At 38.8% G+C, this 27,143-nt stretch overlaps 1 protein-coding gene and 1 long non-coding RNA gene across 8 annotated transcripts in view; one reads left to right on the top strand and one right to left on the bottom strand.

Moving 5' to 3' along the window:
- The window catches only part of PLEKHA7 (pleckstrin homology domain containing A7), a 271,523-nt gene extending 244,787 nt beyond the window's left edge, over window positions 1-26,736 (bottom strand). For all 7 annotated transcript variants that reach the window (XM_042445987.1, XM_042445983.1, XM_042445984.1 and 4 more), the window contains exons 1-3: window positions 26,590-26,736; window positions 26,393-26,469; window positions 25,935-25,992 (exon numbers count right to left, since the gene is read on the bottom strand). In XM_042445987.1, the coding sequence (XP_042301921.1) occupies window positions 25,935-25,992; window positions 26,393-26,469; window positions 26,590-26,696 (242 nt within the window). In that variant the 5' untranslated portion in view covers window positions 26,697-26,736. The remainder of the gene's footprint in view (window positions 1-25,934; window positions 25,993-26,392; window positions 26,470-26,589) is intronic.
- LOC121919411 overlaps window positions 26,450-27,143 on the top strand; it is a 10,165-nt gene continuing 9,471 nt past the window's right edge. The window contains exon 1 of the long non-coding RNA XR_006101471.1: window positions 26,450-26,641. This is a non-coding gene — a long non-coding RNA (uncharacterized LOC121919411). The remainder of the gene's footprint in view (window positions 26,642-27,143) is intronic.

Below are 27,143 nucleotides of genomic sequence, written 5' to 3'. Positions count from 1 at the left end.
GTATTAAATGAAATCGTACTCTGTTATAAGCCACTTTCTAGAAAATTTCCAATTCAAAAATTTCCGGAAAATCCATATCACTGTGCAAAGTACAGATTAGTAAAAGCAAATACATACACCTCTCCTCTATTGATGAACTTGCATCTGAGATACACATGAAAACATAAAAGCTACTGTACCCTGAAGCGTAGAAAGAGTGGCCTACAGGTCACATATAGTCCAAATAGATGTTTCTTCAGCCTCCTCAGAGTCCCCACTCCCCTTCCCTATTTGTGGGAAGGGTTAAGGAACAAGTACTGTAATTGTGGTCAAAAAGAATGTTTCAAAATACACTTTGCATTCACTTGTGGACTGCATGAACTTGTGGATTACATTAGCATGTTAATTACTAGTAGTACCACCCTGCTTAACTTGTGCATGTGATCATCCCAGAACTCAATATGAGATATTCTGAATTATTGTATGAGTTCATAATGTTCTAAGCTACAATGATGAGCAGAGACTATGAAAAGTTCCAGAAAAGATCAGACAGTACACAAATGCCAATACAGTACTATCAAGCAGTGTTTGAAAACAAAGATGGATGACACTTGCTACCAAACAATTATTTTAAGATTCTAAATACATCCCTAGTGTTCTTGTCAGAAAAAAACAATATAAATAGCTTTCCACCAACAGTTTCTGCACTGGAATTTTTCTGACACTTTTTAATTCAAGGATATATCAAAAAAGTGCATCAAAAATAAATTTAATACTATCCCTTTAACACTAGGATCCTGAAATGTGTCACATTCAAGTATCTTCCCTGGACCAGACAGCACCAACCATTTTGTTCACATATTTTACAAAAGGAAAACCTTGTAGCATGTTTGCAATAAATCCTTCAGGACAATTTGAGGAGGCAACTGAATGGGTAGGAGTGTAAACACCCGGTAGAGTTGGGCACCACTAAGAAAGAGGGCCTCTCAGGATAACTTCTATGAACTCCTCTGAATTTCCTCTTGTGGTTGTTTTTAACTAGGGCATCAAAAGTAAATAAAGAAAACCACGTATACATTTTAAAGACTTTTTAATCAGAAAATAACAAAAACCTAATTGAGTTTCAAAGTAGTATCTAGTAAAAGAAAAAACCCAAAAGCTTAGATCTAAAATGCCAACAGTAAGTGCTTCTGTGTGCAGTAGGAGAGTGCCTAAATTTACTCTCTAGCGAATTCTCGTGCTGATACATTGGATGCTGTTTCAAAGCATTCTACAACCTTTGAAAGTTAGGTGGTAGGGCAAAAGCCCCATATTGGGGTGGGGGGCAGGATTTTTCCTTTTCTGGATCACACCAGTTTTGTCACATTTTAGTGAAAAAACTATCTGTATGCTAATATTTCAAAACAAATTTAGTCCCAGACATTTAGAAATACAAAACCTGACCTATATATTTTCTTTGAAAGTATGAAAAAATTCAGCTACTCTTAAATGTACTATGTTCATCATACTGTAGAATATAAAAATAAAACTATGTGTACAATGAAAACCAGGACTATTTCAAGAAACATTCAGTTATAGAGATATTTCCCATAAATCCAGAGTTCATACTCTCCACTCCAGAAACACAGACAATTATGTTACTGTTTCTATAAAATGCTTTGGCTTTTCCTTAAAGATGACTGGTAACTCTGTCTCAATGCAAAAGTGATATAACCATCTTGTTGTTAAAGCAAGCAAACAATACTAATGTTTATACAAATGATTTACAAGGATTAAGTAAGCGACATAAATAGGTTAAATGTTAACAGTAGTCTGAATACTGTGTATTCACTTTATTAAAAGCTACAGGAGTTAACAGGTTCAACTTTTCACTTGAAGATGCTACCTTTGGAAACTGTTATCGAAAAACTATTACTCAGAAAAGATGAAGTTTATCATTCAACACTGTTATTTTAAAAATGGTTTCCAGCATTTAGTAACTAAGGTCTATAAGAACAACATAGGGCATCAAAAGGAACAAAACAGACATTCTGAGTAGAGCAAAACTATCTCCAAGAGCAATTCAACAACATTTTATCAGATTGCTTTATTCTGAGTTAAATTTCATATACTTTTCTCAGTCATTGCCAATAAATGCTACTATTAGAAAGTTTTCTTTTTACTACAATTGTTCTGTTCTCCTTTCAAGAATCTGATACAGAAAAATGTACTGATACAACTCACATTGGAGTGTACAAGGAAAACTAGTATCAATATTTATTAATCTCAGATACCCAAAAAGAGAAGAATACTTTGATTCCTTTTTTAAGAACTCACACATAGTAGAATGCACACTACCTTATGTCTTGATGTCTCATTTAGAGATTTGATGCAGAAACTATTTTCATTTTTCAGACCCACCATTTCCTTTCAGATATTTCTTCATAAAAGTGCAATATTCTTTCTTCAGACTCCCAGTTCCATATTTCAGTCCTTCTCCGTTTCAAAAAGCAACCAGTTATGAACATCTGAATGTAGCTTTTATGCTTACAATCATAAAAACTAATGCCCTATAAATACTCTACTCTTCCTCCCCACTAACCAGGTGGTACTTTCCTAATATACTGTCTCACTGGTCATGAATGCAGAATGCTTTTATCTGCCCCCAACAAAGTTTTCTATTTATACATTCCCACATTATCTTGGGGAGTGTTCCCCCTCCCAGCATCTTCCCTATTTTTTTCCTCCTGTTGATGCAGTCCAGTTGGATGAATGGACTTTATGAGGCACACATAATGAGTCTTAATTGGTCTCTCGCAAGATCTCGACTCCAATTTATGCACCAACTGAGTAGATTACAATAAGTTACAAAAATTTATGACATCCATGAGGGGTAAAAAGTAGGAAAACACCACACTGAGGTCACAGGAGGTAAGACAGGGAGCCCATTACAGAAGCAAGACCAGTAGAGAAACAAGGCATTACCCTGCATTCAAGCATTCCAGATCTTAGCATTCACAGCACTCTTATTTCAACCCACATCTTTCTCCATAAAGACAACATTGTTAAATCCTGGGAAGCAATTAGTACATGCTCCAAATGAAAACTATAAACATTTTTTTCCTGTGGAAAGCAATGTAATTTTCTGTCAATCCATTAAAAACATACCAGGCAAATGTCAAGATTCTCATGGGCACTACAATAAATGTCATCATTAGGTGCACATATCTTTCTTCATCTTCTCCCCTTGTATCTGTCTCCATGTGGGTGGGTGCTATCACTATACAGTACTTACAAAATTATGCTAAATTCTGAAACAAAAGAACTAAATACACTATCAGTTTTTAAAATGATATACAAAAGCACCTATGTTGTCTCTGTGTGTGAGAGACAGCTGTCCTATCACAATGTTGTTCTAATGTAGCAGGTAACTGCAGCCTTGACACACCTCACAGGTTTTCTCTACAAATCTTAAGTGCAGAGTATTTTCTTTTCCAGGGGCTTTTATCTTAGTATCCTAAATTCTTCCAGTCTGCAGCAAGAATCACCTTGCAGGACACATAATACTTACTCTCCAAACACGGCATCTGATTTATCTCTTTTTTCAACCCTGCTTCCTGTTTAATTGCAGAGAAAAGACTTGCTCCAAAAAGGCATAGTGCAATGGCTTCACTCCATCCATGCTGTCCAGATGGAAGCCCCACCACTCTGATGTACTTCCTAACTTGGTAGAGTTACTACTACAGTTATAAAAAAGAGGGGTGAGGATTTTATTAAGAGGGGGAAAATAGTTCAAATCAATGTCTAGAAAATGCATGATTTATTTCATGTGGCATCCCAAAACAAAACAAAACAAAAATCCAAGTCCAAAGCCTGAATTTGACTTAAATTACCTAGCACAGGTTGCCATTTCATTTCTTTTTTAAAAGAATAAATGAAGACTTTTTATTGCTATAGGTTCTTCAAAGTCTCTGCTGAAGTTATGAATAAATGTAATTATGGTTTGTTTTAAATGACAGTTCTATAGTGGTTAATTCATTCATAAGTTAACTCTAGAATTTAATTAGGTGCTCATTTTTAAAAGCAAACTATGTATTTTACGATAAATATAAAATTGTTTTTGTTGTATGCCTTCAAGTCATTTCTGACTTATGGCGACCCTAAGGCGAACCGATCACAGTGTTTTCTGGGGCTGAGAGTGTGTGACTTGCCCAAGGTCAGCCAGTGGGTTTCAACGGACAAGTGGGGAAACTGAGCACTGGTCTCCACAGTCCTAGTTCAACACTCAAGTCACTATACCATGCTGCTCTCAATTATTAAATTAAGACTTCTTTAAAAGGTGAACCACATTTTTTCCTTCTCAAATACAGTTGCATTTAAAACAACTAACTAGTGAGACAAAAGGTTTTCCACACTAACAGGGTAGTGCTACATGTATTTATACAACAATTCAGTTAGTCTTACTCCCAGGTAAAATGGTATAGTACTACAACCCTACTTAACTATTCACACTAAGATAAAATACTTCTAATAATTTATTAAATAAATGCACTAAAGTAATGCATGATGATAATGTATCTGCTCCAAATCTTCTGTCTGTTCATATGAGTTCTTAATCATTCACACTCACCACTTCACTGCTCATAAACAGCTATTTTTACAATACAGGTACACTGGTTATGTACAGTGGGCACTTGATATCTGCTGAGGTTTGGTGGATGTTCAAGTCCCCTTAAATACAGTGGCAAGAAAATGGCGTTCCTTATACAAAATGGCAAAATCATGGTTTGCTGTTTGGAATGTACATATTTTCAAAATATTTTCAAGACATGAATGGTTGAATCCATGGATTTAAAAATCTGTGGATATGGAGGCCTGACTGTGATGTTCTTTGTAAAATAAATAATTTGTACCAGAGAGTGAAATCATCAGTGTAAAACTTTGTTAAAAGGCAGGGGGAGTCTATATCATTTTTATTCGAAGATTATCACATTTCTACAAGAAATGAGCCCAATGGGATTTGCTCCTAGGTCATTACAGGCCATCGGCATCTTGGGCATTTTTCTTGGGATAAATAAGAATAAGGTTCTCCAATTTGTTCAGAATAACATTATTAAGTGTTGTTGACCTGTAATTCCATATTATTAACTATAATCAAAGTTGAATTCAAGGACACAGGTGTGTTAGTCTGGAATCTTGTAGCACCTTTAAAAATAATCAGACTTGATTAAAAGAAAATTTATTTTGCAAATGTTCTAGGAAATACTCCCTATTACTGCAGAAAATACCATTTACCAACTTCATCTGTTGAACTCTCCATTCATTTTAACTTTATACCCATCATATGTCAAGTCTTCTTTGAAAGCTTCTTTATTATTCTTGTTGGCACCTTTTTCAAAAATCAATAAAATAGATTTTTAAAGGAAGAGTCTAAGCAACAGAGCTGTCTGGCCAGTAGACAGCAAATCCTGAAAACTGTTGATTATGGCATAAAAAAGTCATTATTGTCAGACAATAAGAATGTGCAGAAAAAAGAAGTCTACATCTTCAGCAACAGAAAAGGTATTTTCACATTGAACCATGACAACACTGGTTTTAATGGGAATACTTTTAAAAATAAGTATCTGAATTACTAAAGTGACTGCAACAGACTTTTTAGCATCACATGGACTGAGTAAATACATTAACAGATTCGAATGTTAACTGTAACAGCATATCATGACATATTTTTGTCAAGAGCAACATGGTTCTAGATATTTTAGGAGAAAGGGAGATGAGAATCACACTAATTAATCTCAGTCACAAATTTTATTTAAACTATCTTGGAAAAATACATTTTAATATCTTGCATGGCTGTTATAGGATTGCAACAAAAAAACACATCTCAGAGAGCAGGATAATTATTGTAAAGGTGATAAGTTTCATATAGCTGACTCAACTGTGATAGTCCAATAACCTGAAGAATTTGTTGGTAGGTCATTCGGAAAGTGGGCAGAGCTACCATCAAAATGCTTATGAAGTAAGCAGGTGTTAAAGATACACTGTGCAGGTGCAGGATAACCCATTTCTGTGATTCATAGAGACCACAAAGAAGAAACAAAATTTCCACATGGGATCAGGAGTTAATATCTATTTGAGAGACCGTATCTCCGTGTATGAACCAGCTAGAGCCCTAAGATCTTCAGGAGAAGGCTTTCTTGCAGTCCTGCCAAAGATCACAGGCTTGGCTGGTGAGGCCACAAGAGAGAGCCTTCTCAGTGGCTGCTCCCACCATCTGCAATTCCCTTCCACAGAAAACTAGGCTGGCCTCCTCCCTGCTTACTTTTTGTCGGCAATCCAAGACATTTGATATATAATTCATATCAGGGTGGCTTTTATGGAGCAGGTGGGTTTTAGTTATGCTTTTAACTTTTGTATTTTTATGTGATTTTATATTGTTGTAGATAATTTTAATTGTTTTGAATTTTAGTGAGATTTTTCAATGTTTTATCAGTGAGCCATCTTGGGTCCCTTCTGAGACAAAGCGGTACACAAAATAAATAAATTAAATACCTAACCTTATTAATGCTGGCATCTGCATTTTACAGAGGCCCAAAAGCGAAAAAGAGGAAAGAGACATAAGCAGGAAAGAATAGGGAAGGAGAAAACCTCTAGCAACTCACATAGTCTAGCCACTTTTCTTAGATAGCACCGATATTATGAACAGTCTTTTGTTATTTGCCCACTGATGCTTTTAACTGTAACAAGTCTGTCTGAAGACTTGAGTAGTGGAATAAATTTACGTAATACATCAGTAGACCTTAGACTCGTACTAGAGACTGCTTTTTTGTTTGGCCTGTGCCAGACCTCCATTCCACTCCTAAACATTCTTGCTAGAAACTAAGAATTTGAAATATTTTTTCCAACTGCATTCAGAATCTCTGAGCAGCAAGTATAATAACCATTCAGAACATTCAACAAATGAATGAACATCATCTGGGAAATACAATGGTGGAATATCCTGTTAGAACAAGTTGTTACAGCAGTTCTCCCACTTCAGTGCTATATGTGTGGCTGATGGTTTTGTCCCCATAAATATCTAGACATTACTTAAACAGTTCCATTCCAACCATATCAAAATTGTATACAATAATTACATACTAACCTGCTATTCTGAAGAACTAAACTGCACCTAGGTATATTGGCCCCTGACGTTTTAAATTCATCATCCTCATCTTACCCGCTTTAAAAAAACAAAACAAAAGTTCCTGTGACAATGTATCCAACGATCATTCTGGATTATTATTATTATTATTATTATTATTATTATTATTATTATTATTATTATCCCATCCTTTTCCCAGAACTAGGACCCAGAGCAGCTCACAGCAAAACAGTTAAAAACATAGAAAAGTGATGTTAAAACAGAATTAAATTGTTACAACATTAAAAAAGATTGCGTTTTGAAAAAGTAAAATTACAGTTAAAAATATTAAATTGCTTAAAACACTTAAAATGATACAACATCCCAAGTCTGCTCTCTAAAAATATTCTGTTTTAAAAGCCTGCCTGCATAAGAAGGTTTTAATCTGCCGGTGGAAGGACAACAAGGAAGGGGCCATTCTGATCTCCCTAAGGAGGGAGTTCCACAGTCTGGGGGCAGCCACCAAGAAGCTCTCTCTCGTGTCCCCACCAACTGTGCTTGTTATGGTGGTGGTACTGAGAGAAGGGCCTGTTCAGAGGATCTCAGGGCTTAGGCCAGTTCATACAGTGAGATATGGTCTGCCAGATATTGTGGACCTGAGCCATATAGCGCTTTATAGGTCATAACCAGCACTTTGAATTGTGCCTGGAAACAAACTGGCAGCCAATGGAACTGTTTCAAAAGGGGCATTTTGTGATCTCTCTAACCTGCCCCAGTTAACAGTCTGGCTGCAGCTCTTTGGACCAGATGCAGTTTCCAAACACTCTTCAAAGTCAGTCCCAAGTAGAGTGTGTTACAGTAGCCCAAACGGGATGTAACCAAGGCATGTATCACTGAGACCAGATCTGGTGTTTCAAGGAACAGGCACAGGCTCCTGGTCACTGGAGAGACCTGAGCCTCCAGGTTCAAAACTGAGTCCTGCGCCTTCAGGGGGAGTGTAATCCCATCTAACAAAGGCTGGATCCCTATTCCCTGATCTTCCTTCTGACTGAACAGGAGCAACTTTGTCTTGTCTGGATTAAGTTTCAATTTGTTGCCCTCTTTCAGTCCATTACTGATGACAGACACTGGTTTAGGACCAATACAGTCTCCTTGGATTGAGGTGAAAATGAATAATAGAGTTGGGTGTCATCTACATATTGATGGCACCTCACCTCAAAACTCGGGATGACCTCTGCTAGCCATTTCGTGTATATGTTAAATAGCATAGGGGACAGCACAGAACCCTGAAGGACACAACAGTCCAATGGCCAGAGAGTCAAGGAAGAGTCCCCTAGCACCACCTTCTGGGTTCACCCTTCCAAGAATAAAAGAAGCCACTGCAAAACAGTACCTCCAAATCCCATCCCAGAGAGGTGGACCCAAAGGAAACTATGGTTGATGGTATTGGAAGCTGCTGAGAGGTCCAGCAGAAATAACAGGGACACACTCCCCATGTCCAGTTCTAAGTTCTATTTCACTAAATGAAATAATTCATGTTTTTAACCATACTGATTATTATGACTATGGTAAATGAATACTTATGAGACTAGAGCAAAAGGAGGAAGATAGTAAACATGTTGGCTATGTACAATTTTTTACAACTTCTTACCCTTCTCTAAGCTAAGGAGAGAATCGTCTCTGCCTCCAGAGCTCTCTCTGAAGGGCAGTTTTCATGCTGTAGTGGATTTGGGGAAGACAGTAAACCATTGTGTTTATTTGGGCATGTTCGGTGTAATTTTCAGACAAGAAATTGCCTGGAAATCACCTGGATAAAGTTAAATATTGGAGATTTAAGACTACTGGGGATGGATTTCAAGGAAAAAGTGAAGTTCAGAGTATGCATGTGATCCATGGGTCACATTGTGCCCATTCTTAGGTGGGATACAGACCGCCCCTTTGGGGCAGCCTGCACCCACCCCTTTCCCTGACGGATTGGGGCCTCAGCTGCCACAGTGGCAGCCCCGGAGTCCCCGATCTGCCGCTTTTCCTGGCCTCGGGGAAGCAGCAAAATGCCGCTTCCCCACAGCCTGGAAAGGGGGTGTCCTTGGGGCTTCATACCCCAAGGACACCCCGACAGCAGCAGGGAATGGGAAAAAGAGGCCTCTCAGCCCCTTTCTCTCTGTATCACTGGCCGTTTAAAGGCCACACCAGCAATACGTGCGGCAGAAGCAACTCCAAAACATGCGCCCTGCAGCAACGCCAAGACGTCATGTCCGCACTGTGGTGTTTGGCCGTGGCGCGGCCGTGACATTGTCATGGCGGCACCCATGTAGAGAGGGTGCTGCCATTACAACGCCGCAGTTATGTGCTAGGGTTGCGGGATGTCTGGAAAGAACACCCCGAGGCAACCCTAGCACATATCCAGGCCGGCGCTTTGCGCTGGTCTGGATACCACCTTAGTTTGAAGCACTTACAAGAAGCCATCATTACCAGTGTAACTGTAAGATCAAACGTGACCTTCACCAAACTTAATTTGTTGTTAGCAGACATAAAGAAGCTTAGGTGTGCATTACATCTTAGATCTAACTCATGTTTCAATACCTCAGAAAGGCAGTGACTCACCATAGTACATTTTCTAACAATGAATAAAACGTGAGTTCAAGAACAGCACCAAATAAAAAACCAATAACAGGACAAATTTGGAGGAGACTTTCCACACACAAGGTATGTTTCTATTTGTCTAATGTTTCTATTTCTAGATTGTCTAATATTGTGGGACATCAGGAAGAATGCTCCCTGCATACACCATGAGAGGATGAAAATCCAGAGATATAGGCACCTATAACTGCATTCTTAGATGTGTTGTATTAATTGAACAGAACCAGTTTTTTCTCCTTCCCATCTATTTAGCAGCTGGGTGGGGGGGGTGATATCTCCAGGCGATAATTTATAATTGATTTATGGATTAGAACAGTTTTTCATTCAGGGAAGTTATCATGAAGATAAAGCAGGTGTATATCTATCTATTTTGGCCCAGACTCCATCTACTACTGGACTGGGCCACCCACTCCTGGCATGCAGCACCCAGTGTACCCTCAATGATATGTGTTCCTCAAAAGAAAAAGACTGCCCCCTCCTGTTGTAGATAATTGTCTAATGAGAAAAATACTTGCAGTTTAGAAATCATTTACTTCTTGATTCTTGCTATTTACTTCTTCCTGAGCCAGTTAATTGAGCATTTAATCATCACCAATGATTCTACAACTGCAGTTGTAGAAAATCAATAGTTACTTTTATAATGAAAACAACCCATGAAAATAAGGAAGTTATTTTACTCTTTGGGTGGCTAGAGATACACATTTTCAGTAGAAGCAATATTGCTCTAATGTGCAGGCACATATCTTCTTTTCAAAGTGCTCCTTTCTGTAGCATTGACTGCAATGACAGGTAGTACCATGCACACAACTTTCTGTTGGAGTGAAATTACCATAATATTATTGGATAGGGGAGTTTTCTCCAAAATAAACCTATGAGAGGAAAATTGTTAAAGCACATCCCACAAATGTATCATTTTGAGTTCTATTATTTAATTTAATTTTTTTAAAAAACTGAAAACTGCAAAATTGCATGAACATCTATCTGAATGCTGGTTGAATATCCCTTATCTAAAATGCTTGGAAACTGGTTTTTATTTTTTATTTTTTATTATTATTTTATTTTATTTTATTTTATTTGGATGTCAGAACATCTATACAGCAGGCCCTTGGTATCCACTGAGGTTTGGTGGATGCTCAGGTCTCATTAAATATAATGGTAAAGTAAAATGGTGCTCCTTATATAAAATGGCAAAATCAAGATTTACTCTTTAGAATTTATATATTTTAAAAATATTTTCAAGCCATGGATGGTTGAATTCACAGATAAAGAATCTGTGGATACGGAAGGCCAACTCTATTTCAGTATACGTACATAATGCGATATCTTCGAGATGGTACACAAGTCTAACATATAACTCGTTTATTTTTCATATACACCCTATAGACATAGCATAAAGGTAATTTTATAGAATATATTTAATAATTTTGTCCATGAGACAAAGTCTGCGTACACTGAACCACCAGAAAGCAAAGGTGTCCATCTCTGAGCCACCTATGAAAAAAGTTTTTGTTTTTGAATATTTCGGATTTTGAAATTCCAAGTAAGAGATACTCAACCTGTAGAATATAATGATTTGGTTTAAAAGCCTAATAAAACTACCTTCCTGAACAAAAAGTCACAGAAAAATATTATTGGTCCTACAAGCTTTTTTCAATAACAGAAATAATCATATCTTCACAGAGATCTTGTTTTCCTCTATTTACTGCATATTGACTTATTTCACATGAAACATCTAATAGGAAATCTATGTCCCATCTGTTCTTCCCCCTTGTACCCATTTCAGTTCTCTGCTTCTACTTCTGGTTCTCTCTATGCCCAAATCAAAAATACCCAGATACCCAGTTATTCAGTTTGAATGAAAAACACTGTAAGCCAGTGGTTCTTACACTTCCCCCCCTTGACCCCGTTACATCAACACATGAATGTCATGCCACTCCTGCTTGACATAGTATATGAATAAAAATATTCTATTTTCATTCACACATTTATGTAAACTCATATTTTAACATTTTATAAGGAAATGACATTGTTGAAATTAGAACATTTTTCTTTCAATAAATTCAACATTGAATTTTAGCATAATGTTTATACTTGATATAATGCATCTTGTTTCTGAGTGCGATGGCACGTTACAGAGCGCTGAAATGCAGCGCTCTGCCTGTGCCGTCATTAGCTGCGCCGAGAAGCCCCAGCAGCCAAACCGCGAGGCTTCCCGGCGCAGCTAAAAAGAAGAGCACTTTCACAGGGACTCTCTTTATCACCTGGCCAGCAGCTCCACCAGACCCAGAAAAGGCTGTGGTGTGACTAGAGATGGGAAGGCCTGGGGGGGGGGGAATGGAAACATTCCAGAGTAAACTTTTTTCCCATTATTTTCCTGAAGCGTTTTTTGTTATTTCCGAAAAATTGAAAAAAGGAAGAAAACTGATTACGGAATGTTTTATTTTAGCATGATGAATAAAATCTTTAAGACAATGTGTTCATATATTTTCCAAATCATTTCTAAAAACTACACACAGTATCAGATTGTTCTAATTTCTGTGCACTGAATGAGGACAAGCAAGTCCTGGTTACAAACTGAACTCTCCAAAGCAAAAGCAAGATGCATTTCTTCCTTTAAGGGGCACTGAAAGAATCTATGTTTGGAAATATTCACACTAAACCAAGAAATAAACTGGCATGTGAAAGGATAGAAAAGCTTTTTTTAAGCTGGGTACAACTTTAGTTTTTAGAAGTCCATGATAACTGTGATGACAAATAAAGCAGAAGCAGAGACTGAAACTCATACTGATAACCAGGACTGCATCCACACTGCAGAAATAATGCAGTCTGACACAACTTTAACTGCCAAGGCTCAATGCTATGGAATTCCAGGATTTGTAGTTTTATGAGACATATAGCCACCTATGTCAGACCTCTTGTGCCACAACAAACTACAATTCCCAGGATTCCTTGGCATGTGGTGTCAAACTGGAATATTTATGCAGTGTGGAAACAGCCCAGAGCTCAGAAAATGAACCTGATTAGATTTCATGCCCATTAATTGAATCTTAGTCCCGCCTCCCTATCACACACTCCCCCCTCCCCAATTCTTTTTAAGGGGATGGGTGTGCTTTATGTCTATTTGATATTGTGGAGAGGAAATATAAATAATTTTTTGTTACTAATGTTGATTTCTTCTGTGTGTTTTTTTTAGTTTTTGTTTCTTTTACCTGTTGCACATAAACTAGCAAAACCAAAGTTCAGGAGTTTATTATTCCATTTGTTACAAATATTTTTTTAAAATAATAAAAGTAAATTCTGTTTGTAATAATTGTTTGAATAAACTGTATTTTAATATACCAATTGTGATAACTTTATGCCAGATCAAATTGTATATAGTAATATTTTATGTTCCTAAAGTAACAGAGTGATTTTCAATCTGTAAAAAGTGCTAATGTTGCATTTTTTCAATTTTTCTGAAAATTTGTTTTTTTGAAAAAATCACAGAAAAAATGATTCCCCCCCCCCATGGTGTCAAAAATTTCAAGAAATTTTAGATCTCTAGGTGTGACCAGAGCAGTCCACTCCCACCAGCAGTCACTGGTGAGACTGGGATGGCTTCTGGGACTGGCAGCTCTGCTGGCCAGGCAGAGTTGGCCTTTCTTTGCCACCTGGACAGCAGCTCTGCCAAACCGAGAAAGGCATCAGGGTAGCAACAGCAGCCCACTCCCACTAGCAGTCACTGGTGGGAAAGGGCTGCCTTCCTCATCTGGTGGCTCTGCTAGCCAAGTAGTAAAGAAAGTCACTTCCCTTGTCCCACAGCTTCTCCAGACCCGGGGAGACAGGAGAATTCTAAGTAAGAAAAGCTAGAATATACAGTCAGTTCTCCTGATCCATGGATTTTTTTATCCACTCATCCAAGCATCCACGGCTTGGAAATATTCCCCCCCAAAAAAGTATAAATTCCAAATAGCAAACCTTGATTTTGCCATTTTATATAAAAGAAACCATTTTTGCTATGCCACTGTATTTAATGGAACTTGAACATCCACAGATTTTGTTATCCATGGGGTGTCCTGGAGCCAAGCCCCAGCAGACAACAAAGGCCCCTTTGATACATCACCAGTCCTGTATTGTGTGGGAACAGAGTTCTTCCACTTACAAATTTTCAATTTGTCCTTAAATTGTTATTGAACATGGAGTCTCAAAATTCAAAATGCTTTAGGAAACATAGGCCTGTTACAGACTGACAAAATAAAGCTGCTTCAGGTCTCTTTGGAGGTATGCTGTTTAAATGATGCCTGCATCCTAAGAATCCGGACGCTGCACCAAAGCTGCACTTCAGTGCTTAGGAATGGAGTGTGGCTTTGGCGCGACCTCCAGACTCTTAGGACCCATGCATCATTTAAATAGCATTCCCCTGAAGCAGCTTTATTTTGGCAGTCTGTAACAGGCCATAGCCTAATACACCTGCAATTAATGGGTTGCAGTTTACTTCAACCCAAATGAAGATTGTAGTACAGTAGTTAGAGTTGGGTGGGAGAGATTCAAAGAGAAAAACAGAGACTACATATAACCAGACTTGTACTTGTACTTTTAATTTCAATGAGTTTCAGCAAAATGAACTTTTCCCTACATATGACACAAGACTGACATGGTCATTGTGGTGTAATGGTTCAAACAGTGGACTAAGATTGGGGTGATCTGGATTAAAATCCCCACTACACCATAACATTCACTAGTTCTTCAGTCCAGTTACTATTTCTCGCTAGTAACCAATCAGTAACCCAATTCAGTATTGTGAAGATTTCAGAAGATTATTGTTCAATAGACGCAACTAGTTATACAAATTTATTTTTAGCCTACTTATTTCGCCAACAGAAATTAGACTTAAATTTGTGATTTGACGTTTTGTGAACCTCAGAGTTGAAAAATATTGATAATACTGTCAGGTTTTTTTGGGGGGAGGGTTGGGGTTTTTTGCTGCTCATTTGAGAGAGACTGGTGTATATATTTCTTTCATAGATCAACAAGTAATTTACATACCCATTCATTTCAGACAGAATTAAATAGTTTATTATTCATCTTTGAAAGAAAATGCCTATGACAAGTTCTGACAATTTTACATAAAGTTGATATTTTGAAATAACGTAAGTACAACCACAGAACTAGCATTCTAAAAAGTTTCTGAATTTTCGTCTACAGAATAGTAATTTTTTTCCTATTTCTACAGAAGGCAGAACAACTCAGCATAGTATTTGTACAAAAAATGTACCAAGCTACATTCTGAAGAGCTTTCTAAAGACACTCTTTTATATTTGAGTTAGAATGCTAGGCATTTGAAACTTGTGCTAAGTACCAAGGTCAAACAATCTTTGACAGTTACTTCACCTCTTGATTAAATTAGTTTCAAGACAACACTGTGTGAAAATAAAATCTGTCAAATTATGAGAGATCAATCACCGCATCTCACATCAGAGGTTGTTAAGGTTTCTTTTTCAACATGTAAAGTAAGTTGACATCCTTTGTTTAATATTAATATTTAATACATTCCTGTCATTCTGTCTTCAAGAGAGTTTTAATTTGTTCAGTATCCAGGGTTGCCACATTGTAAGCATCTCTTGTATGGTTCTCTTGTGTAAATGGCAAGTCAGCCACTGTTGTCCAAAGCCACCTGGGAAGAGTCTCACTCACCAGTGTCTTGGGTGACATCAAGAAAAAGCCACCTATATGGATAAGGGTTCCTTCTATCAAAGCCTCAGAGTTTACACTCCTATGGTAGAGCACACCAGTTTTCGGCAAAAAACCAAAAAGCCAAAACAAAAAACAAAAAATCCTCAGCTGAAAATCACAACAGGCTATAATTTCCAAGTTGCATCTTATTCTTCCTATAAGTTTTAGATTTGGATGTGGGCATTTTAACTTAATCTACACCTACTGGAGCACTGCAAGAACAATTTACCTTCTAAGACATTTTTCACCCAAAAATGTTTTGAAAAAAACTGGGTGAGAGAAGGTTTGAGAGGCTATTAAAAAAAACAAAAAACACAGGACATGTGATTTTCGTCCATGCAGTAGGGGTGTGTGTGTGTGTGTTATCCCTTTCCTTGAACTGTCCCATGCTTCCAAAACATGTTATGGAGCACTTGTGGAAATCTCTGGAATATTAGGAAATCTGTTACTGGGGGCAGCATGGGGAGGATCCTTGGGTTGCCTTCCTCTTTGCCACTAGCAAGTATGTTCTCAGTTTATTCAAAGATAGATCTTACTGCTTAAATATTCCCATGATAATGTCTTCCATTATGAATCAACTAGTATTAAAATATCACAAAGGATACATTAACTTGAAATCTAAAGAAGACAATCCTCAATATCTATTCAAATGTTTCCGCTCATTTCAGAAAGACTAGTTCTAACTACTTCCAGTAATTAATTCTCAGTGGCAGAGGAACAGGTGTGCATAGTCAAAATGAAAAAGCCTTGAGACATCACACACCAGGAAGACACATGCATGGAGTTACGTATACCCACTGAAAATATGGACAATTCATTTTTCTTTTAACAGCCAGACAATTATGTTAATATGTGATTTTCCAAATTTCCAGTTTTTCAGTCTTTGTGGCTACACATATATTTAATTCCTATTTTTAGTAGAATCTTAAGAGTCCTTCCCCATGAACCACATGTCCAAAAACAATATTTTCCTTCCACTTCCTGTTTACTTTAGAAATTGTATTTAACTCAATTTTTCATAGTTATGATTATTATTCTGTCTAGATATGTTGCTCTACCAAGATGAAAACAATTATTGAAATGAAGATGAAAAATGAAAGACAACAAAATTTTAAATTATTGGTTGCCTATTCTACACCTGGAGGTTCAAACTAAATGTACGATGATATTACTTTTCAGATCAGTATTTTCCAAAGCATTAAATAAAGCTTTCAACTAAAGTACAGGTTGAAAGCAGAGCCTTCAAGTGTCAGGATAAACTTTTCTAAAAATAGTTCAAGAACTACAGAATGATTCTTATTACTTCCAGAAAGAAAAAAAGAGCATTCACAGTTTCAACAACCTGGGTGCTTGACAGGCTCAAAATTAGTGTTTGGAATGTTCCGTATGTACAGCCTTATGATAATAAAACACTTAACGGTAACAGGTCATCATAGACAATGTACTACAGCCAGTTTAAAGCAATATTTCTACATAAACCTTACAGCTTGACCAACAGTATGCCATGAACAGAGATCAATATCAAATTAGGAATGCTATACCACACTATTCATGAAGCCTTGAACTTAACTGCTTTCTGTAACATTACAAAACAAAAAAAACCACATCAAGTTTGCTTAGCTACAGATGTAAGTGTACCAACAAAAGTAGTATTGAACACAAGCAACAACATTAGGCCAGTAAACTCAAATCATCTTACCTGGATACTGGCAGATTACAATATCACACTGTACTGTATTTACTATATCAGTAAGTTCCTTGAATTAACATTTTTCCTCTAAACATATAGTTCTCTTCTTAGAAAACCATGTAAAATTACAGGACCCACATTTTTCCACAGTGGCAACAATACAATTTTATAAATGGAAGCAGTCAAACATTCTTTATTTTCAAAGCATGGCATTACTGAAAGTGTGTTCAACATTTTAAAAAGTGTAAGTAATAAAACTAAACAATATCAATGGCCTTATTAGAATAATTTCCTTATCACTCCAGTAACTTAAGACAATCAAACACGTGTATTTCTACACCTCTCTTTGTATTTTATATTTTATATACATAAGGTATATAATATTACATTATTCACTAAACACTAAAAGTCCTGTTGAGGAGCTAGTATAGTAGTGGTTTGAGAGATGAACAAGGGCTCTGGGAGAGTAGAGTTTGAAACCTCACTCAGCCATAGACTCCTACTTGGGCAAGTCACACTCAGTCTCAGAGGAAGGAATTGGCAAATCCCCTCTGAACAAATCTTAACATGAAAAACTTTGATACAGAATTCTACTTCTGTGACAGGGACTTCCTGTCTTTCTTCCATAGTACAAGCCTATGTGTCTTGAAGAAAATGTGAGTGGCATGGTCAGCTGCAATGGTGGACATTAAGGGCATCCTGATTGAACGGAACTGCCTCCTACTCATGCAGTTAAATTATTCTTACAACCATAGGAAGCAAAAATTCAATACACATTTTCCAAGATAACCTGTCCTGGAAGCAGAGATATTTCTCCATCAAAGCAGGGGACCTAAAAAGGAACTTCCAAATCTAAATGAAAGATTTATTATAATCAAACACCAGCATAAATACAATTAAAATGGAATTTAAAGTATTTAAATAGCATATCCACAGTCTTGTTCTCCTTTATGTCTGTGTGTTTTGTAAAAATGCAATCTAGTTTATTGTATTCTATATTAAAAAAATCAATCAATCAAAGATTCCTTTTAACCCAACAATAGCTTTTTTAAATAAATAAATAAAGCTGAATGTACAGTAGGGCCTAAATCTGCTAGTTCCGGTCAAAGTAGGTTCACTGGGTCAATACTTATGCAAATACCAGTGATTCAACAGGTCAACTCTCATTGACACTAACAACTGGATGTAGGCTTTGGATTACATTTTAATACAACAATCGTGCAGAGGAAGAAATACCCAGAAATCTTCCTTTTAGCAAAACAAATTAAAGCATGCCTAGGCTTTAGCAATTCAACTTATTTTGATACTTTAATTCCATAGGAATTAAGATTTACATTCACAAATAAAACAGAACAGGTTTTATGTGCAAAAGCTTCTGTATTTTGGAGATGCATGTCCAAATTTTAGGAAACAACTATTAAGACCCCTAGGTTCTTTTGTCTGCACTACTTTCAAGCCAAGTGTCACCTATCCTATATTTGTACCTATTGTTTTTCCTGGCTAGATGTAGTACCTTACATTTTTCTCTCCTAGTTTTGGCCCAGCTCTCCAATCTGTCAAGGTAATTTTGAATCCTGTTCCTGTCATCTGGAGTATTAGATACCCCCCTCCCATCTCGTGTCACTTGTAAATTTGACACACATGCCTTCTATTCCATCATGCAAGTCATTTACAAAGGCATTAAACAACATCAGGCACAGGACAGAACCCTGAGACATTCTGCTAGTCACATCTCTCCAGGATGACTAATCATATCTCTCCAGGATATGTCTGAAGGAGGAAATGGTGAGACACAACAAAAGGGCACAACTGCTCATGAGCTACTTTGCTTCAATTTCCCCACCAAAAGAGGATTATGTGTTACCATGCATCAGCAGAGACATCTTGCAACACGCTGAAGACTGTATCTTACAGAATCATTTTTTCCAACATGGACCAGCCTTGTTAGCCTCCATGTTATAGCATGGATCTTCATTGCTGGAAGACTATATACCTCTCAAGACCCACACACCACTGCTTCTTTCTTTCTGTCTTTCTTTCTTTCTTTCTTTCAACAAGGAATCACCTACTACCACCATAGATCTCTCCCTCCTCTTCCTGTAACTCTTCTATCCATAGAGCATCCCAAGGTTGCCTCTATGACTTCAGAGGTGTGAAGTTCTTGTTCCTCTTCCCTTGCCTCATAATCACCAATTAAGATGAGAGCTTTGAATTGATTGTGTAGTATGTACTTGGTAGTTCTGTTTCTGTGTGTCACATTCCTCCAAGTATCTTCTCTTGTGTTTTAGAACTGTCATCCTTTCTAGAGGCATACCCTATTTCTTACCCTTCCAGAAGAGTCTGTTCCACTCATTCAGGGGGAAAAAGTTCATCTTCCCTGATAAGTCAAAAGTGTAGATGCACAGGATTCAAGTTGCTGTAACTTCTCCTCCAACAGGGCAACCAGCTTGCACTTGCTGCAGGTATAGCACAGCAGCTCCTCTGGCAAGAAAAGGAACATGGCACAGATGTTGCAGGTTACTGCAACAACTTTGTCACCATCCATGTCCATCATCCTTATATACAAAGCAGCACAGCTGCCCAGGCGTCCCCCTTGAAGTACCCACAAAGTGCACACAAAAATACTGTTTGCTGAACTCCAAAGACTGAGAGACTGTACAGACTGGCGTTATATGCCAGCCTCAGGGCAGAGTGGGACCGTGGTGTTCACACAATGCATGCCCCAACACTGCCCTGATGCTGCTGTCATACCATGCTCTCAACCACACAGAGGGTGGTGTCACAACTCTCCTTTGGCGCTGCGTCCAGATGATGCAGAGCCAAAAGGAGTGCCAAAAGGTGCCACAGTGGCAGCAAAGGCACCCTTTCCGCAGCTCCTTTCTGTGCCACAGAAATGCCAGATTGAGGCCACAGCATGTAGTTGCTGCGGCTCCAATCCAGCACTGAAAGGGGGGCAGCAGGCCACTCCAAAGGGGCGGTCTGTTTAGCCCTTGAGTCAGCAGCTACACAGAGCTAGTGGCTGCCAGCTCTGCTTGATTAAACAAAGAGTAGGAAACTTTTGAACATCCAGATGTCATTAAAATATAACTCACCTCACTTCATACTATTGGCTAAACTGGCTGAGTCTCATGAGACATGGACCCTAGAAATTCTGGAGGATCACAGATTAAACAGGACAATGAGAAACGGAACATTTTTACTTCCTAATTATCAGCTTTGTATGCAAAAGTAACACTCCCTACAATGAATGGAACTTAATCCTGTTTACAATTGGAAGGATATATCCTGATTAGATAAATAAATAATATTGAGCTTCTATTCCAACTTGTGTACACTGGAAAAACAAACAAATAAAAACCAGCAAAATGTATCAATTGAAACAAGTCAGAAAGCTAATGCTACATAATGGCAAATAAAAAATAACAACCATTAGCAGAAAATAATTAATACTTATTTTAAACATGAAGGTACAATAATAATACTATTTGAAGACACATACAAATCCTGGTGAGGTTTTTAACATCAAGAGACTATTGCGTTTTTTACTGAAATGTGCAAAAGATTTAAACACTTATTTATTTTCACAGCCCATGATACATCTGAATTTACAACACAGTGTAAAGTCATCTGTATTTAGACTAGCCAGCTGAGGATACCAATACACTTCCAACATAATATGTAATATGTAAACATCCAGTTCTTGCAAAGTGCACATAGAATCATAGAATCATAGAATCGTAGACTTGGAAGAGACCACTAGGGCCATCCAGTCCAACCCCCTGCCATGCAGGAAATCACAATCAAAGCATCCCTGACAGATGGCCATCCAGCCTCTGTTTAAAGACCTCCAAGGAAGGAGACTCTATCACCTTCCGAGGGAGTGCATTCCACTGTCGAACAGCCCTTACTGTCAGGAAGTTCCTCCTAATGTTCAGAGCATCCAAACTAAATTCTTGAGAAGTTCTATAAGTGCTTCACAAACAGTTAAATTCAAAAGGAGTAGAATATATGTACATAATAAAAGCTACCATGCTTCCTTTCCTCGTACTCCAACTACCAACCCATATCATCACCCCATGAAATCAATTCAAATTTTCCAAGTTTGTTTAAAGAGCAGGTGAACATACTTATAATAATTATTCCTTAGCATTAGATGGGAAGCATATATTAAGAGACTATAAAGCTGTATTATAACTAACCACAGACTGATACAGAGAAGCAATGCATATTTAACATATGAAGCCTCCAGTGTCTCAGCCACTGTAGTTCAAAAAAACACATACCCCACAGATTTCATTTCCCTTGCAAATGATATAACCATGTTTTCTAATGTACATGCTGTTTTTATATTAAATAAGAAATATAATCACAACATATTATCTGTAGTTACTAAAATTTTAGCTTCCAAGTTTTAAATATGCAACAACACTTTAAGCATTTCCTCTCTGACCAAGAAACCATTAATGCATATGTTTTGTCCCCTGGAAATAATGTACAGAATTGCCAGCATAAAATACAGGTACAGTGCGCCCTTAGCTTACACAGGGGATCCGTTCAGGACCACCACCACCCACGTAAGCCAAATAATGAATGGGGCTCATGCATGCGGCGGCGCAGCAGTGCACACATGCCACAGGCGCACGCCCCATTCATCTGAATGGGATGTGTCACCCCTTGTGCCCTGCACGCTCCCTCATGGCTTTGTGCATAAGCTCAAAGCTGCATATAGCACACCCGCGTATGATGTGGGCGCACTGTACATGATCCTATATAGTTGCACATTCAAATGGCTGAAGCGCCACAGTTTTGCAATTAAACTCAGCCATTTGGATGCGCAACTGGATATGTTCACACAACCTTTAACATTATATTATTTCTTGTGACGGGAGGTTGCCCTTTCATCCAGAATTTATGTATGAAGCCACACAGGTTATAAAAAACTGCAACCCCATCTTGTTAAACCTTCTGAAAACAATGAAGCATTTCAACTGTTTGCCAACTGAAGGCTACTCAGTATTTTAAATTCCACAAGCTTACAATTTTCTAGTATTTAGTGAACTTTAATTTAGCTGAACTTTGTATAAGTCATGAAAGTTTCTATAAATCTTTCTAAAAATATAGGTTTATGGATCTGTGAAGTTGTAGGTTTTTATTTTAAGCTTGGAGATTTGAAGGAAACTGGATAGCAATGTGAAATCCTCTCAGCACCAACTTTTCCTTCTCATCATTTACATCTTTTGGGCTCCTGCTGTGATTGAGTTTGAGATACTGAGACAACTTTTTGCATCAATTCATGAAAAATAGTGTATCCAAACATAACTTAATGGGTCAATACAAAGCCAATTCACCTATGAGACCAGCTGGGACTTCTTCAGAATTGATACATGTTATTTATTTCTCCATACTTGTGACCTGCTGGACACTTATGAGTACTGTCATTGGTAAGATTAAATGAAAATCAAACATTGTCAGTTCTTAGACATCATACATTTTCCAGTGTGCAAGAAAAAAGAGTGATCCTACACATAAAGGCAACTGCATGTGACAAGCTGTCTATAGGCAAGAAGACAGCATATGCAAAACATTTCAGCCAGATTTTGGAAGACCCCCAAAAGAACTCTTTCTCCCCAAGTTTTATGGTTAGGGAGGCAACAGGTATATACAGAATGCACTGAAGGGCCCCAGCAGTGATACTGTCTGAACAATTAAACCAATTTTCATATTCAGCTAGTGAAACCTTTAGAATTTCAGCAGTAACATTGAAGGTAGCACAATAAATTAACAGTTATCAAAAACTTTAAGACTAACTTGTTTATTTTAGTATGCATCTACACAGATATCAGTACACTTCTCCAGATGAACTGATGAAGTGATATTAAAGCCACCAGTATTCAAACACAGCCATAGTTATGGGAATGGGATAAAACAGAGTATAAAGCCATGCATATATACTCAGAATAAATCCCACTGGATTCAACTGGACTTCCTTTCAAGTACATGAGTATGGGATTGGTAAACAGCTGGTAAACATTTACACATCATTTATTATTACTAGATAGCAGTTCCTAGCTATGGATTATTTCCGTACACTATGATTGAGTGGGTTACACTTCTTATTCCCACATCAGCCTTCCAAAGCCCCACTTTTGTAGAGGACTGGGAAAGCCTTCAAAACCAGTTTGCAAATGGCACCAAGACTGTGGTGTGGGAGGGTCATACTGGGTGGAGGAGGGGGAGCAATCGCAACACTTTCTTGATCTTCAGTGAAAGCCTTTATTATAAATTTCTTTTATGTTTAGTTGTATTTTAATTTTAATGGTAATATTTTGTTGTGTTTAAACTCCTGGAGATAATATTTGTATGCCATCCAATACAAAATGCAACAGATTTAGAGGAACAACACAAAAAAAGCCTTTTACCCAAAACCACACCTTCCAAGGCAGGACTAAAAATTTCAGAACAAATCACATCTGGAGGAAATGCTGACAGTCTAGAAAAGCTTTAAATATGTTTGTTTATTAATTTAAACTTTGAAATCAGGAAGGCAAAGTGATGTAAATTAATCTTTAATATTAAAAGGACAATCCTTTTAGGTAACAAAAATGTAAAATAAACCAGTAACATAAGAAAAATAAAGTAAAATTAAGGTGGTGGGGAATGAATGATGGAAGAAACCATTTGCACTGAACTAAATTCCAGAGCATTCTTTACAGTATAATGGGGGAAAGTAGCATCTACCACAGAACTGCCCAAGAAACCGCTTTCACTTTCAATAACTGGGGAATCAAGCACAGAATTCAGTTGAATTTGATAAAAGGCACAAAATCTGAGAAAATATAGGTTTGAATAAGAAAATAAGAAAAGCTCTTCAAAACAAAATGAGAGTCACCTTTTTAAACAGTCACATTCCTGGTATGCCAATCCATCATTCTTTACTCCACATACCAAAACTGTTTCCATTGTTTGGGGCATTCAAGTTATCTTTTAAATGGCCCCAAACTATCTTCTTTTAAGCTCAAGGGAATGGATGGTGTCTTTTGATGAACACTGTGTACTGAACAGGTGCACCAAGCTATTGTAATTCTGCACCACTTATACCTTTCAAAGTATTTGTTGCGGTGACACTCTAACCATTCAAATTTAAAGGCTCAGGGCAGGAATTCTTTCCTTCGGCTGATGCTGTGAAACAATTTGTTACTCCCTCCCAACTTTTTAGCATCTAACTCATCTACAAATCCACCTTTCTCATCTCTAATCAAAACCAAAACCCCAGCAAATAAATGATTCAGACAGAGTGGAAAAGAACAAATTAAGAGACCAAGAGAATTACAGGGAACCAACCCTGTAATAGTTGGACAGGCTATTAGTTACTTTTGGCTCTGGAACAACATTCCTGCCTTTTTCAAGACTGAAAGAGACGCTCAAATGATACAAAATAAGAAAACATGATGTGTCATAAATGCTTCTGCCCTTGAAGACAATGACTTCCCCTTTTGCCACAGAAAAGCTACAAAATTAGGAAGACACAACCTATGTTTTTTCCACAAAACAACACATGGCACTGTCAGAACCATTCTACATTCCTGTGCTTGAATTGAGATGAGATTGTTGCTTTTTGCAACGCTGTTTCTAACTTCAGTATCCCTTATATATAAAAACCCAGTGGCCAACTGTATAATTTAATGGAGTTGCAACTGTTCAATTTGCTCTAAACACCTTATGTACAAGACAGTCCCATTAAATACAATGGCACAGAAAAATGGGTGTCCCCTACATAAAATGACAACAATCAAGGTTTGCTTCTTGGATGGTTGAATCTACAGACAAAGACATACACAGGGCTGACTGTATCTCCAGATGATGATGAAGATGATGATGGTATAATGCCCAGTGGCCCACCTTATAATTTAATGGTGTTGCAACCGTTGAACTTGCCCTAAACACCGTATGTACAGGACAATGCGACCCTCTTTCACACACCGAATGCCAGTCCCTTGCCTTGCAGCAGCCTGATTGCTGCCATTCATTCAGCTCAGCAGCGGGCAACAGGTTCCAGCCAGTGTGTTAGTAAGACGCACAGCCAAGTTTGGCTGACATTCAGTCAACCTCTCTCACTACAGCATGAAAACCCAGAAGCAATGTAAACAGACACAAAGGTGAACCCTGTTGCTTGTGCCAGGGAATGCAAGAGAAGTCCCCAAAGCACAGGGAAGAAGCAACCTTTTGGGTGGTGCTACTATTAAAAAACGTATCTTTAACAACAACAAAATAGCACAAAAGAGTCCAGAAGCAAAGTAAAGAGACACGACGATGAAACTTATGTCTTGGACTAAAAATAAGTCCCCAAAGCACTGGGAGGAATTAACCTTTCAGGTGCTATTATTAAAAACCATTAAAAAAACTAACACAAAAGAATCCAGAAGCAAAGTAAACAGACACAAAGGTGAAAGAAGTCCCCAAAGCACAGGGAAGAAGCAACCTTTCAGGTGGTGCTATGATTAAAAACCATACAAAATAACAACAACCAGAAGAAGAAGAAGAAGGCAAAAGTGCTCCCATTGAAGAGCATTTCTCCTGCCCCCTGCATCCACCCAAAACCCCACATCACTTTAAAAGGAGGCCAGACCCCTTTAGTGGCTTTCTTTCTTTCTTTCTTTCTTTCAGGAAAAACAAACAAGAACATAACATTCACATGGCTTCCTCCTGGGAAAAAGCCTGGTTTCCCTCAGCCACCTTCCGCCTCCACTTTCCCTGAAGGGAGCAGGGAAAGGCAAGAGAGAGTAGGGTGTCTGTGTGTGTTCTTATACTCACTCAATGAAGTAACTGGCTCCTTCTTCTGAGAAGCCCTCCTCCCATCCACGGGGAAGATCTGGAAGAAAGGAAGGAAGAAAGAGAAAAGGAGGGAGGAGGAGGAGGAAAGAGAGCGAGGAAGGCAGGAAGAAAGAAAGAAAGAAAGAAAGTGGGAAAGGAAGGAAGAGAAAAGGAAGGAAGAGGAGGAAGGGAAAGAGGGAGGCATGGAGGCGGGCAGGCGGGAAGAAAGTGGCAAGGGAGGGAAGGAAGGAAGGAGAGAGAGAGAGAAAGGAGGAGGGAAGGGAAATCTTTATATCCTGGAGCCAAAGGAGCGCAGATCCCAGCCACACAAAGGTCACCATCCCCACTTTCTTCCAGAGAGAGAGAAATGATTCCTAACAGTATTAAATCACGGGGGGGGGGGGGGGGGGGGGGGGGGGGACACGCGTGGGCCCCAAACCCGGGTCCCTTTCACCCACCTGATCGGATCATGTGCCCGGAGTTGACGGGCTCCCCGGTGCGAGGATGGAGCCAAGTGTTGGAGCGGCGGAGGTCGCTGGGGAAAGAGCAGAAGGAGAGGGAAACATGCACCTGTTAGCGGCGGAGGGAGAAGGGCAGTGAGGGGGGAATGGGGCGGAGGGACACCCCCCTCCCTCCCTCCTTCCTCCCGCCTTACTCGATGAAGAAGACCCGGCCGTCCCTGCAGACGCCGTAGGACCAGTGCTCAGGTAGAGTGTCCCGCCCCAGCGCCTCACTCGCACCCTCCGACGCCGACGCCGCCATGTTCTCCCTTCCCCGCCGCCGCCGCCGCCGAGGGAGAGAAAGGCCGAGGAGGAGGAGGGGTTGCGAGGGAGAGACCGAGCGAGGGAGGGAGGGAGGCCCCAAGGGCCCCGCTTCGACTCAGCAGCGCCACCGGCAGCCGAGGGAGGAGGAGCAGGAGGAGGCACACAAACACAACACCGACACAAACGCCCTCCCAACGACAACACACGGCGCCTCTCTCTCTCTCTCTCTCTCTCTGGGGGAACGGAGTCAGGGATGGAGGGCGGTGGGGGCTTCTCAGGGGAGGAAGCCACTCGCAAAGTAGTCCGCCTCCTCGCCCCCCATTTGGAAAATTATCTCTTCCTCGGTGCCTCTGGGTCCCCTCGCACTCTTCGCAACAGGTTGTTTCCCCCTCACAACAGGTCGGTTTTCCTCACAACTAGTAGTTCCCCTCTCACAACAGGTTGT

The sequence above is a fragment of the Sceloporus undulatus genome, chromosome 1 (genome assembly GCF_019175285.1).
Source record: "Sceloporus undulatus isolate JIND9_A2432 ecotype Alabama chromosome 1, SceUnd_v1.1, whole genome shotgun sequence".
NCBI classification, from domain to species: domain Eukaryota; kingdom Metazoa; phylum Chordata; class Lepidosauria; order Squamata; family Phrynosomatidae; genus Sceloporus; species Sceloporus undulatus.
This window is presented reverse-complemented; position numbering and strand designations above follow the sequence as displayed.